Raw genomic sequence first — 14,797 nt, 5'->3', positions numbered from 1 at the left:
AAGGGAACGGAGCTGGGGAAGGGGCTGGAGCACAAGTGTGATGGGAGCGGCTGAGGGAGCTGGGGGTTCAGCTGGAGAACAGGAGCTGAGGGGAGACCTTCTGATCTCTGACCTGCCTGAGAGGAGCTTGGAGCATGGAGGGGGTTGGTCTCTGCCTCCAGGTAACAAGTCACAGGACGGGAGGAAATGGCCTCAAGTTGTGCCAGGGGAGGTTTAGCTTGGATATTAGAAATTCTTAACAGAAGAGGTTGTCAGGTGTTGGAACAGGCTGCCCAGGGCAGTGGTGGAGTCACCATCCCTGGAGGGGTTTAAAAGACGCGTAGATGAGGTTCTTATGGACATGGTTCAGTGCCAGAGTCAGGTTATGGTTGGACTCGATGATCTTGGGGGTCTCTTCCAACCAAAATAATTCTGTGATTCTCTACGATTCTAATTTTTTCTCGTTTTAGTCTGAGCGTGGTCCTGAGCTCCTCGTACAGGGGTGAGTAGAACGGGAACCAGGTTACATGTCTGTGTGATTCTGGTGTGATGTTTGCCCTCGATACCATCACTGTCGCTGCGTTGTCCAACGTCCCTGTACCTCCACAGAATCGGCATCGAGCCAGTATTCAAAGCTCTCCTAGCCCATATTTGTTCTGTTTTGTATTGCCTGATTAAATTTTGTCCTTTTTGTTTTCAGGTTGCTCTTAATTTGTCATTTTGAATTCTGATCCTGCACCACATTGTAAAAATGGAGAACCTGTAACTGCTTCCACGCTTTTTTTCCCCCTTGTGTTTTAATATGGTTCAGGTACATTTTACCTTTGCATCTTCATATTAACACTCCTCAGTGGAATTAAGTTTTTATATTCTGAAGATATCAACTGCTCTAATTATTATTGTTAGCCAATTCATGGGTTAATTAACCAAATATGTAGCATTAACCTTTAATGAATCTCTACCTTGCAGGTTTGATTTGCAATAATAAAAGTTGTACGTGTTACATGCTCGTCTTCTCTCCGAAAAAAAATTTTCCTTAATTCCAATTTACCCTTCCTTGAAGCGTGAAGGGGAAGCAAGTGTGGAAGGTGTTCTTAATCAACTGGTCCTGGAGCACCTACAGTTGGCTCCTCTCCAGTGGGGTGAGTAGTGTCAAAATCTATTGATGATCTTTTTCGAGGATATACTGGCAAGTAATTTTTAGCAGCATGAGAATGATAATGTTTTCATTTACTGATAATCTATGATACAGGAGAATTTGCTAGGAATTTTATTTTCTTTTAGATATTTTACTTAGCTGAAGATAAATTGATACCTACTTTATTTTAAGTATCACTGTTCAGTGGCGTAAATATGAGACCTGAGTACGCACTTTTTTCTGTAATTTGCAGTCCTAGTTATGTTGTATGAGAGATGGCTGCTACTTAAATTTTCACTTTGCCTGACAGTATGTGTTTTTAAAGGAATTTCTCTAAAATATTTTCATATGGAATTGTAATATACTTTGTGGTATATTTGCATTGCTAACTTTTTAGGTACAGAAAAAGTTGTTATTCTGTGTGATGGGGAAGAACAATTTATCTTAATTTTGCTTTCAGAATGATGTTCCAACAATGAAATATTGAATTAATTTAATTTCGAAGAGTCCTAATAATGTGACTTCTGTCTGAGGTTCTTAACAAGGCTTATTCAGAGGCTTTGGAACATGGGATGTTTTATCTCCAACACTTTCATGTCAGTTACAAGTTTCAGAACAAGTCTGCAGTAGCAAATTTTACTATATACTCCTTATTTTAATTCATTTGATGACTTAGAAAGGACGAATTTGAAGGAACAATGATCCATCACTATTGTCTGCATTCTAAAATGACCCCAATCTCTAGTATTTTTGTACTCTTTGAAGTGCTTAGGTTGTTTTCAAGCCTGTGGACCACCCTCAACTCATATATTAAAACTTGTAAGCACTTTGTTTATAGATGAGAAGGTTAAAACTGGTAAAGTTGTTTGTCGTAAATCATCTGTTTCTTAAATCATGCTTATCTGGCTTCTGTTCTTCAGAGGATTCAGGGATTTGGTGGCATTTGCTTGTATGACCAGTTTTGGCTGTGATTGCCTTGGTCATCAGTAAAACAAGTGGTTTACATCAGATTTCCTTGGTTTTCTTCTTTTAATTTTCCTTTTTAAAATGCCCAATTCTGCTATTTTTGTAGTAAAATAAGCTTTTAGAGTCATAGGATGCTAGCTGGTATTCCTGCCTAAATGGTGATATTCGTAGATACTTCGATGCGCTGGTTGGAAAACATGGACATAGTGCTGATTTACCGTAAAATCTGATTGCCTGTGGAGCTGCTAATTTCTCAGGTTGTTGCTTAATTCAGTTAAAGAATCCCAGTTACTTTAGTTTTCAGAATGTATGACCAGCAGACAAAACTCTCTGATATTCTCAGCCTCACAGTTGCAAAATCTTCTGAAGCACAATCTCTTGGCTGATTATGGCTTACATGTTAATTTTCTTTGTTAAATCAGGGAAAGGGAGATCCGATGGGATCTCAAATACTGGGTTTTCCACAACTTAAATACAATATGTCCTTTTTGAAAGTTCTGGTGGCAGAAAATAGTGGTTTGCAGAAGTCTACTTTATTTTTATGGTTAGTATCTTCTCAGTCTGAAGTTACTATTGCATAGATTATCTATTTTGTATAACACACGGAATATGTCCATGTAGAAGCTGTAGCTCACTGTGGAGATTATTGAAAAGGACATTTTGATTAAAGGCCTGATTTTACCTGAAAACATAAAATGAAAATTAAACCATAACTTCAAATATTCAGTAGTTAAGTCTTTGCCAACTGGTTTCACAATGTTGTAACCACGTATCCCTGCCTGGAGTCATCATGTGGAAAGCGACCGCGGTCCCTCCAGAAAGTGTACCATGGCAATACGGGCAAATTTTGGTTTTATTGATGTGTGGGATGGAGGAGGAATTAAAAGATTTTTGTTTTGTTTTTCACTTTGGTAGGTGGGAGTAATAAAGAGCTGTTGGACTGTCTGGACAATCAAGAGTGTGTGTGTGCATGTACACATGTATTTAGACGAAGTGATATGTCTGTTGGAGTTTAATTTGTCTTTCAGTGCCAGAATCTGTGTTTTATTTAACACTTACAGGCATGGTAAAGTGTTATATGTTTTAAATAATCTGTGATTTAATGCAAGTTTTGTTTTCCCTGTGTTTTTTATTTTTCTTGATATTTTGAAGCGATTGACCTTAACTATTTTGTAAGAATCAGCTATTTTAGTAGTAGTGGTCTGCACTGAGTACCAGTAATGAGATAACCTTGTGCAAGCTATCTTAATTCTTTGACAATTAACATTTTTTACTAAAAGACGATTTTAATATGTATCATTAATAAGGTGTGCTGGTTTTGCTGAGATCGAGTTAATTTTCTTCATAGTAGTTAGAATCTATTTAGTAGCTAGCGCGGTCTTTTTTTTTTTGATTTAGTGTGAGAATAATGTGATGACACACTGGACTTGCCATGGAAAAGAGTCCGCGTTCTTGGGACAGAGTTATTTTTTTCTTTCCAGTAGCTGGGCTGTGTGTTTGAGTTGATATGAAAAGAATGTGAGAACTCACTGATGTTTTGGCTCTTGCCAAGGAGACCAAGGATTTTTTCAACTTTCCAGCTGCAGGTGCTCATAGAATTTGGGAAAGTGCACAGACTGGACAGCATCCAGATTGATATCCAGGCTGGCCAATGAGATATTCCCTTCCATTAGCATCATGCTCTGTATTTAGCTGGAGCTGGCTTTTCCAGGCCATCAGTTCAGCTTTTTCCTTTTTTACTCTCTTTTTGGGATTTGCAGTATGGGACGAGTGTTTGAGAGCAATTGCATTGTGCATCACTTCTATCTATCTATAAGTATTAATAATAATAGCAATTAATATTATTTAATCTTCTCTTGCCATCTTATTAAACTGTTCTCATCTCAACCCACGTGTTTCCTCCCTTCCCTTTCAATTCTCTCCCCCATCTGACTTTTTGGGTGGGAGGATGAGTGAGCGGCTGCGTGGTCCTAATTGCCAGCTGGGGTTAAACAATGATGTAAGGCAATAGTCTACAGATTTTTTTTTTCTCTTCCTGCTTGTCCAATATTTTGGTGTCATTTATGAGATGACATCAAAATATTGGCATCAAAATACTGTAATCTTATGGTGTCAGATTATTTTTTTCTCTTAATTATAACATTTTGTAGTCGCAGCCTTGCTTTGTTTTGAGTTTTGCTTTTCTGTGTGTTAAGAATATCTTTTGTTTTAATGTGAATCCTTTAATACTAGCCATCATTATGATATAATCTGTGCATATATTGCCTGAAAACTTTGCCTTAGTGTTATGCAATAAAATTGATTCTATGAGTATTCTGAGGCTTTTGCTGTATTGGTGGTTACATTGAAGGGTTTACTTCATTATAAATGCTCACACTGAAACGTGAATGAATATTTAACATGGTTTTGATTTATAAAATGACCGGCTCTTGTTCAAATCTGTAGAATCAGCATTTAAAAATTCCTTTTAAATTTGGCATATTTAATTCATATTAGAGTTAATATTACATTTCTCAAATTATAAAAGCATATTGAAATAATTTTTCATGTAAATTTGACAATCCTGTCTTTTTTCATTAAATGCTAGGCAAAGAGTAGAATTAGAAGTTAGTGGCATTGAAGTTTTGGTCTGAAGATTAGAAGTCAGCTCTGAAGCTTGTCAGATAGAGGGAAAAATGGCTTTTTGTGAACAGTATTGGTTGTGATTTCATATAATTAAATGACTGGGGAAGGGAAAAGTATTAAAACGTGAGGAATAATAAAAAAGAAAATATGTCAAAGGCTAGAGTGAGGGTTCTTAATACGTTGTTAAAATTGATTTTAAGATTTAGGACATCTGTGTAAAACGAAGTTGTCTATTAGGGAGGTTAGTAAATCACATGTAATTGAAAAACATAATCTTGCTCAACACCACCAAGTTCAATGTTCTCTAAAATTTATGACATATTTTCTTTTTACTGCTGGGCAACCAACCAAATGTAGGAATAGATGTGGCTTTAAGGTGAATATATTAATATCATCAAATCAAGGAAACATAGCCTGCAAAGTTTAATGAGGAGAACCAAGGCTCTTCAGAGGTGTATGTCATGCTAGTTCCGTAGTTAGATTTGAAAATGATCCAATGGAGGCGTTTGTAGTTGCTGGCTGTGCGATATTTTTTCAATCTTTGTTTGACTTATGTTGCTATGTTTTGCAAGCAAGCAAAATTCCAAGACCGAACGCTGATCAGTTTGATGCTGCTCTTCTGCATTTCATAGCAAAATTATCATAGGTACAAATGCTGTGCACAAAATGTTTTTATTGAGCTTGAAATAGCCTCAGTTTAAAATAGACTGTTGATTGAACCTAGAGTAGGCTGGACCCAGGATATTCCTACGTTCGGATGTGAATTACCTCTTACACGAGAGGTTCCCAACACTTTGCATGCTGTACACAAATTTCACAACAGAAACTTTCTTTAAGTTCTCCTACATAAAGCGAAATAAGCTTAACTTTCTTCACTGTCTGCAACCACAAGGTAAAGATATTTTTTCGTGATGATCCTCAAATGTCAAAGAGTAAGGATTTATTGGAGAAGTTTGATTTAGGAATTTAGAACCGTAGACACCTAAAAGTGCGAAATGTTTTAATATATTAGGCAAATAATTTTTTTTTCTCTGTAGAAACTGAATAACTGAAAATCAGTGATTACACATGAACTCTAGAGACTGTATTTACAGTAATGTTCTAAGAAACCTACATTTGTCAAGCTTCGCCATGGGAAAAATCCAGAAATAGCTTTTTGCTTTCATTCATTCTTTTATTTCATTCGCTCATTTCATCTGTTCTTCACTTCTTCGTTCATAATAAAGATGAATTTTAAGACAGTTTGCAATGTTTGAATTAATCGTGGATACCTTTTGTTGCATATGATTAAAGGGAAAGCTAGCAACACTGCTGCTGCATGCTGTCCAGATCATAATTTTAAAAAGTGATGGTTGGTAACCAAAGTCTTATTTATTTATAGGTAGAGAATGCTACACATTTTGTTGTGGGTTTGCAATAAACCGTGTGTCTACCCACATCACGTAGGCGTATTGTACTTAGAGAAAACTCAAAAACTCAAAATCGAAGGGTAGTTTTAAACTGTTGCTCAAAGAGAGTTGGAATCAATAGGAGAGGTAGATTTAAAAGTATTTTGAAGTGGTTTATGAGCATGTGGTTCACAACAGCTTGTTTGGAAGGTCTGTCTGGTTACGTTTCACAAAACATCTTATGGAAGCATTACTTTAAAATAAATTATCTTAATTCAGTCTATGTTTTAGAGAGCACCAAATCAGAATCAGTTTTCACAGTTTCTATATTTCATGGATCTTAAAACTAATTACTGAAACTATTCACCCATTTTATTTTACATTTTCCAGACTGACCTTAGACTTTAGTTAAATCTTTCTTTGCACAATTTATGTGGTTAAGTCTTTGGGATCGCAGCAGTGTCAAGTCACCGCATCCTGAATACAGAGGAAAATATTTTAAAGTATTTGTCAGTGGATAGATGAGGAAATGATACGTTTATAAGCCCGTGTTTTGGATGCTGTCTTGACACCATGACAGGTTGTTGTCCCCAAGGACCTGGTTAAAAAGAGCCAGATCTCTGCAGACATGATCATTGGTAACACAGGAACATGTAGAATATATAGGTATAACCTGGGAAATATGGAAAGATCAGCAGGGTATATAAAGGTCTGCCTTTCAAAAAATTTGTCAATGTTATTCTGTTAATTTATCAAACTAAAATATTCTTTAATGATACCTATTTTTAGAATTACAGTAAACGGGCCGTTATTGTCGTTAGAAAGATGAAACCAAGAGTGTTAGCCAGAAAATCTCAAAGAGTAGAGAATCACAATCTAATTCATAGGAAGACTGAAAACGAGGAACAATCTGGTGGTAAATGGATTTTACTAGGTAACCAACCTTTCTCATCCATTTATAAAAATCTTCATGTTTTTCATTTTTATTTTTAAGATGCGAGAGAGGTGGGAACACTTTTGTATCTTAACAGCTTGTGTGCAGGCTGTTTTGGAGGATATTTTGGCAATATCAAACAAGCAACATGCTTTAGTTACGGGGGAGTGTTAAGGGACTGGGGTAGTACATTGAAAAAACGGACAAACTCAATAAAACTAGGGCATCTGGCGCACAAATAATGTTCTCGCATGTCAAAACGACATGCCATTGTGTGATATGTTTTGAATCGGCTGCTGTTTCTAATTCCTACCAAAGCCTTGGTTCCTCTAAACTGAGAGGAAAAGTTTGTAGAGAAAGGGTTTCGGACATAACCGGGGCAGTAGTGATTTCAAAGGAAAGGTGTTAAGAATAAAGAGAGCACCCTGAAGAGAAAATAAATTAACGCAACCTCTTAGGTAAAGACAGATCGCTTGAGACAGGTTGGGTGGAGTGTCAGTGGTTACTTCATGTCTCTGTTTTCTGAAAGAACTGGCAGCCGAAGCTGCAGGTCCAGCATTTCTAACAAAGCAGTGAGAAAAGGCAGGAGGGAAAATGGAATGATAAATACTAACGGAGTTGTCTAGGACCAGTTTCACCAGTGTGAATCATTAGGGATTTTTACTTAAGAAAAAATAAAATGAAAGTAGATCGGAGGAGGAGGAATAAACGGATGAAATATGCTGATGGCTCGAAGATAAGCACCACAATCTTTCCAAAAAGAATCACAGAGTGGTTTGGATCAAATGAGACCTTTTAAGATCTAGCCCAACCCCTCTGCCGTGGGCAGGGACATCTAGGACACTAGGCCAGGTTGCTCTAAGCCCCATCCAACCTGACCTTGAACACAACAGGTTTTCTGGGCAACCTGTTCCACTGTCTTACCACCCTCGTTGTAAAGAATTTCATCCTAATGTCCCATCTAAACTTATCGTATTTCGCTTTTGGAGATGATCAAGGAATGAAGCCGTATTCTTGGGTTTATGCTATGGAGATACTAGACTGAGTAAAATTAGATCAGTTCTCAAAAGTTGAGTAAATCTGGCAGGTGAGTTCCGTGTTCACTACTTAAAACGTCTTAATACCCTCTTGCTTGCTTTGAACTGGACTTTCTCTGAGACTGATTTCTTTAATTTAGCAAAATCAAGAGCTGGCTGATCCCCAGGAATCCAAGGTCTCAAGGAGAGGAAAAAATTGCTGAAGTAGGGCAACTTTTGGCATATGAGCACACCGAATAGAAACAATCTGTTAATAAACACAGCCTATATTTTTTAAAGACCATTAAGATTTTCAACACAACGTTACAGCGGAAATACTGGCGGAGAAGAAAGTACCAAATAATGATGTTCAATTGGATATGAGAAGGAGTAAAAGAAACAGGACATTGTGGTAGCAGAGGGATTAACTCATTCAAGCTTGATTCAGACACATGTGCCTAATGCATTTTGTTATGTTCAGTGAGTGACTTTGTTATCAATATTTCATTAAGAAAACCACTGTATTTTCAAAAGAAATACCAACCCAAAACACTATGCATAGTTTACTTCTTTATAGGAATACTATTTAAAATATTTCAGTTAAGCCATAACAGGTGGATGAGGAGCACCATAATGATGATAAATTGTTACACAGTTTTGCAAGGTACTTAATTTTCTACGTATTGTTAGAGTAAATTGAATAATAGATTAATTGAACATCCAAACCGAAAAATGAAAAGCTATCAAAATAATTATGAAAATGGGTTAGACTTTTAAAAAGTCTTTAAAAAGAGGTGTGAAGATAATTGTAAGGAAGATGGAAAAGACAAAAAGTAGTCTTGAAAAGCAGTTGGTGGAAAGTATCACTGAATCTGCAGAGAAATAATTTTGATGGACACAGAAGATACCGTCTGAATAAAAATTTAGAAAAATATGATTCAGCTTGTGGACAATTAAAAAAAAAAAAGATAAAAGGAAAAAAAGATCAGAAGATGTATGTATTAACAGGAGAGACAAGAAAGAGGCTTTGATCAGGCAGGATTTTAATTACCCGGCAATTAAATGAATTGTACAGTTAAGTGTGTAGAGAATGAGAAATGGAAGATATGCTAATTGTAGTGGAGGAATGTTCTGAATAGCCTGTGTAGAACAGGTTCAATGTGTAATTGTTTTTGGGCAGTAAGCAAGAAGGGAGACCTTATTCCGGAATGCATACGCTGAGCTTTCTTTATCTGGCCGCTGACATTTTTCAGCTTTTGTTTTATTTCACTTGAAAAAATAATGCATATGGTTGGAACAGACTCTTTTTTTGCTAATAAAGTGTGTCATTTGAGTGGACCATTACTTCTTGGTAAATGTGCAAGTGTACTCTGTTGTAGTTTAAGGTTTGTGCTTAAATAAGTGAAATGGAAAGTTTTGTATTTTACTAAAAGCAAAATTTTCCAAGTATTTGTACGCGTTCTTCCCCCACCATCACGTGTTTTGCCTCATCAGTTAAGGCCAGTGTGACCTGTCATCAGTAGAAGTTCTCCAGCGAACAGACCTCTTGAGGGCAGGGAAGTTGGTTTAATTTTCGGTGTTCATTCTGAAATAGTCCTTTAGTTCATCAAGGAAGCAGAAGTGAATTAACAACCGTAAAGAACATAAATCCATCTCAATAAGCCTTGTAATACTGAAATTAATAGCTTCCAACTGTCAAAACCTCAACAGTAGAAGTACAGACCAGAACAGATTTGTAGGAGGAAACATAAGCTTTGATTGAGATATTCTCTTTCATTTTCTCTCCTTTTCTCGCTTTTAGTTTCTCTCTCTCAAAATTGGCAGCTAATTGTCTGGTTTTTAGCATAAGAGATTTTCTTTTTTCCATTTTGTGACTTCTCTTAGCCTATCCCTTTTCTCTTTGGTAAAACAATGTCAGAACTTGATTTTACTTTTCTTCTGATTTTGTGTCCCAGGCCTTTGTATTATTCAATCATAAATTATTTTTTGAAAATAAAGATTGTACAGTTTTGGACCAAAAAGAGGTTAATTTCATTTTATTGTTTTGAATCATTAATTGATTTGATTTTACAAAGGAAGCCAGTCAAACAGAGAATCATTTCTGAGCTCTGATTCTGTGTGTTTATTGATACTGTATGCTCAGCAGTGAACTTAGACTTTTATTTTAGTATCTCTTTCCTTATTAAGCAGAAATTCAGGCTCACTTTAATACCATTTCTGATTACCTATGGATACATCGGAAAAAGTTACAGGAGAAGGGCTATTTTTTTTGCCTCTTAGGATATAAAAGAGGAGCTGAGCAAATGTGTTCTGTAGGATGGCTTTGTACAAAAGGGCTTTCATCAAAAGATACTCAAGTTGTTTTCTCTTACTCATTACATTTTGTACAGTATCATATAAAGTCATGGCTCAATAATATCACACACGTACAGAGCTGTTACAGAACTTCTATATCAAGGCCAGACACAAGAGATTAAATAAGGAAGAATCTTAATTAAAAATTTTGGGAGTATATAGAAAGGGTAAAATGTCTCAGCAGTGTCTTGAATTACACAGAGAAATAATTGATTGCCTCGTGAAAACTTCAGGAAAGAAAAAAAGGCGGCAGCAGCAGCAGTCCTCAATAATTAAAAGAAGTGTTAAGGGATAATTACATTTCTGTGCTTTGATAAACAGTCAACTGTCAGTTATCCGAGTGAATGATGGAGTTGGGTTGTTCAAGCTAAAGGAAAAAACCCAAATATTAAAAGTGTTGGAGACCATATATCAGAAACTTAAGAGGAGAAATGGGTGCCACCAGCATCAAATGGCTCTGGTTGGAAGTCTCCCAACAGCGCTCCCAGCCGTGGGAGCATTGATAAATTTGTTTTAGTGGGACGTGAAGGCTCAGAGCTGGTTTTATGCTGCACCCAAGCTCCAGACTCCACCTGGAGCTCTGCGGAGCTGGGGGATCAGCAGCTCAGATCTGGCTTGGACTTTGCTTTAGTCGGAGCTTAGACTGGGTAAAACATGGCTTTGCACCTATAAATTAGGCCACTTGGATTCAGAGCCCTTGTTTGGAGTGAAGTATTTTTGTAGATCCTTCATTCTGCCCAGAAATTTAGGCCCATGTATAAACCCCCCAAAGTGGGAACTGACCCCACGGGGACAGGTCTCCCCACTGGTGGGTTCCTTCATGGCATTTAACTCCAATAACTACATCACCTCTCGCTTTATTATCGCAGTTTTTTCCCATACGTGCTTCACTTGTAAAAAAAAAAAAAAAAAGCAACCCAAAACCATACAGGTTTCTCTCACCCATGAAATTGCCAAATAGTGGCAGTGAAACAAAGAAAAAGAAAAATGAGAAACCACACGTAAATTTTGAGATTTGGCTGAAAATAAGATCAGTAAACAGCTGTCAGTTGGAGTGAACGTCCTGAACTTTGCCCGTTAGAAGCAAAATGACCTCTTCTGGTTTCCTGGTGACTATAATTTTGTATATCTTGCTGGAGCAACCAGTGAGTTTCTGAACATCTGTTCCTGATGAAGGTATTAATCAGCAGTGTGCTCACTATTGGCTATTTATGAACTGTTTTTGTTAAACAGATAGGCTGGATTTGAAGACAATTATTTCTGTTTGTGGGTACTTAATAGATAGTGATCTGTATTGTCCACGTATTTTTAAAAATTAATTTCACAACATGGAATATAAATCTTTACGTTATTTAATTCAGGAGTAGATTGCAGAAGGTGTCTCAATCCAATTCTGTTTGCAGAGCCTTTTGTAAACTTATTGAGCCCTGAGAACCTTTCTGTGAATAGGAATTTCAAGATCAAGTTTATTTGTGACTCATTTCCAGCCATTTTGTTCTCGTGTCAATATTGTTTTTTAGTTTAAATAGCTTTTCTCAGTCTCCGATGTTTGCCTTTTTTTTTTTTTTTCTTTTTTTCTCTTTGTGCATTCCAAGAGAGCAGTCAGGACGACCTCTCCTAGTCTCCATGATAACATAGGGCTGTCTTTTATTGCCCACCTCACAATTATCTCGGTAGCCTCTGTCTGCATCTGTTGTCAAGTGTGTTTTTTGTTTTCTTAGATCTGGATGACAAGATTAGATCTTCAGTAGCATTAGTCTTGACACTGGTCCTTAATGATCTCTACCTTAGTAAAGTAAATCTGTGCTTTCATTTTCAAGACTTTCCGTTGTCCTTTATCAATCACCAAAATTATAGTGAATATTTAGTATTTCAGAGAACATGATGTAGACTATTGAAACCAATATTGCCTCTCCCGCAAACATTACTTCGAAACTGGCAATGATGTAGTAAATCCAGGTTATTAAAGCTTCTGGCTCGTTTCAAAATATGTGTACTAAGATTACTGTGAATTTTGTTGGTATCTGACCACAATGCAGTGGTTAGCAATTTGCTCCTGCCTCGCATAGCAGGATCTTGAATGTTTAAGGTGGATAATAGTGTAATCACTCAGAGTAAATACAAAATTATTAAACCACCAAAAGTTTCAGAAGTTGGGTTTTATTACATTTCAAGTTTCAGCAACTCAGCATCGTGATCAGTAGTGTAGTAAAGCAGTATCAGGCCTTAATTCTGTCAGAGATTGATATAATATTGTGAAGAAGCATCTATATTTCAAGAGCAGTACAGTTTGTCCGTGGATGTGAAATTCCTTCGTTAGGGTTTTTCATCACTTAAAAGTCTTTCTTAGCAAACAGCGAGGAAGATGCTCCACATGACATTGGGAATCATTTCTCCGAACAGCTGGAGCGATGTCGTATTCCCCAGGTCTGTGACATTCCCCTGGCTGTGCTGATGATGCTGCTAGAGAAGATATTTTCTGAAGAAAAGGCTCCTTCCTGCTGTCATTTGCCCTGATGCTGAGAAAACTGCCCATTTGTGGCTGTGAACCCTGCACCTGTGTCACTGTCTGGTAAGAATTGGATTGATGCCTGCAGCTCAATCACTAAATGGTCGGATATGTAACAGCTTCTTTTCCTATTATCTAGGCTTGTATTCCGAGTGACAAAGTGACATTTGTCTATCCAGACGACTTATATTGTCCTTATGAATGTGGAATAAAAGACGTGTTTCTTGTAGTATCCTTTGGTGTTGCTAGCTGGAAATTCAACACTTTTTAGGATACACAGATGAATGTCGAGTTTAGGTTAGTTTTCAGTACACAATAATTACAGTTTTTGCCACAGGTTGGTGTTGTCTGTGTTACCGTCTGTTTTAATCAGCAATAAGTTAAATGTTACCCAAGTCGAGTCTGTTTTGCCTGTGACGGTGACTGGTCGTTATCTTGACCCATGAGCTCTTTCATCCTCTGGACAGAGCTTTGTCCTGTTGTGGAGGGGAGTGAGTGAGCAGCTGGGTGGGCACCTGCCAACTGACCAACGTCAACCCACCAAAGATCGTTACTTCAATATCTGGATATCCCCTTTCGATTATTGTCTTTTGAGGTGGTTGTAGTGTAGTCCATGCAGTTCCCTGGAGCCGGTGATACTCACAAATCTCTGCAAAAGCAATAGATACTACGCAAAGCTAAAAAAAATATGCTAGAGTGACGCATGGCAAGGAATGAAATTGAGACAATACAGGATTGTTTGCTTGTGAGAAAGCGTTCTGGCTTTCTAGCTGTCGCAGTACCTAGTTTTGGTAGAGGAGGTCTGTTCAGAAAGCTGTGCATAATTCAGTCAAGTAAAAATGAGCAGAGACGAACCAGAACTGTGACGTGAGGTGACGCGTGCCTGGCAGGGGAGGCAGCTTGTGACAGAGACCGGCGATGATAATCTCAAAGCCGTTCTTCAAAAGGCACAGTGGCAGACAATGAAATCCGTCTACTATTTTGAGAGACTTAAAAAAATCCAGCTACTTCATCATCATCAGAACTAACCTTCACAGGTTTTCTTCTGTTCTTGCAATAAATTGTTTCTTAGGCAATGTATTGTGTGAGATTAAGAACAACTCTGACATGCTGCATAGTGTCAAATCCTTCTTGTTCTCTTTTAAAGTATCTTTTGTATTGCACTGGTGCTGGCAACTTGGTAGCGTTTTCTCATTTTTGTAAAATACCAGAGATGGTGTTTACCTCTGTCTTTCAGCTGGAGTTTCTGTCTGTGGAGCTGTTTGTTTGCCATACATCATACCGTAATAATCAGAAAACCTTTAGTTAAATTAAGCTGAATAGTTCGATGGTATGAACTCAGCAGAAAATCGTTACATGTGTAAATTTAAAGATGAAGGGACCAAAGCATTACAAAGAAACAGAGATTTCATTTAGCCCAGGAACTACATTTCATTCAGATCTTATTGTTGGCATATACAGACTAGAATGTTGCTCCTTTGAGATTTTGGAGCAGGTTGTCTGTGCCTTCACTTATCTCACATTATATGGTTTACTATTCTAATTAGAAACTCACTGTATTAATATTCTTTATGGGATAATGGACGTTTCTCAGTTGCACAGATTACAAACGTGACCCATGATTGTTCAGTTATTTTTGTTTTTCATGGAAGTTCATACTAACAGCATAGAATCACAGAATTATAGAATCATTTTGGTTGGAAAACACCTTTAAGATCATCATTTTGGGGTTGTTCTGCCTGGAGAAGTGAAGGCTCCAGGGAGACCTTATTGCGGCCTTTCAGTGCTCAAAATGGGGCTGTAAGAAAGATGGGGACAGACATTTTAGCAGGGCCTGTTGCGAAAGGACGAGGGGTGATGGTTTTAAAGTAATGAAAGGGAGGTTCA

The 14,797-nt window shown here is 37.3% G+C and overlaps 1 protein-coding gene across 6 annotated transcripts in view; it reads left to right on the top strand.

Moving 5' to 3' along the window:
- TRAPPC9 (trafficking protein particle complex subunit 9) overlaps positions 1 to 14,797 on the top strand; it is a 486,097-nt gene that overhangs the window by 228,246 nt on the left and 243,054 nt on the right. For all 6 annotated transcript variants that reach the window (XM_065629223.1, XM_065629226.1, XM_065629224.1 and 3 more), the window contains one exon: positions 1,031 to 1,121. In XM_065629223.1, coding sequence (XP_065485295.1) covers positions 1,031 to 1,121 — 91 coding nt within the window. The remainder of the gene's footprint in view (positions 1 to 1,030; positions 1,122 to 14,797) is intronic.

This window comes from Caloenas nicobarica, chromosome 2 (genome assembly GCF_036013445.1).
Source record: "Caloenas nicobarica isolate bCalNic1 chromosome 2, bCalNic1.hap1, whole genome shotgun sequence".
Taxonomy (NCBI): domain Eukaryota; kingdom Metazoa; phylum Chordata; class Aves; order Columbiformes; family Columbidae; genus Caloenas; species Caloenas nicobarica.
Note: the sequence above shows the minus strand (reverse complement) of the source record. Positions and strands in the feature narration are given on the sequence as shown.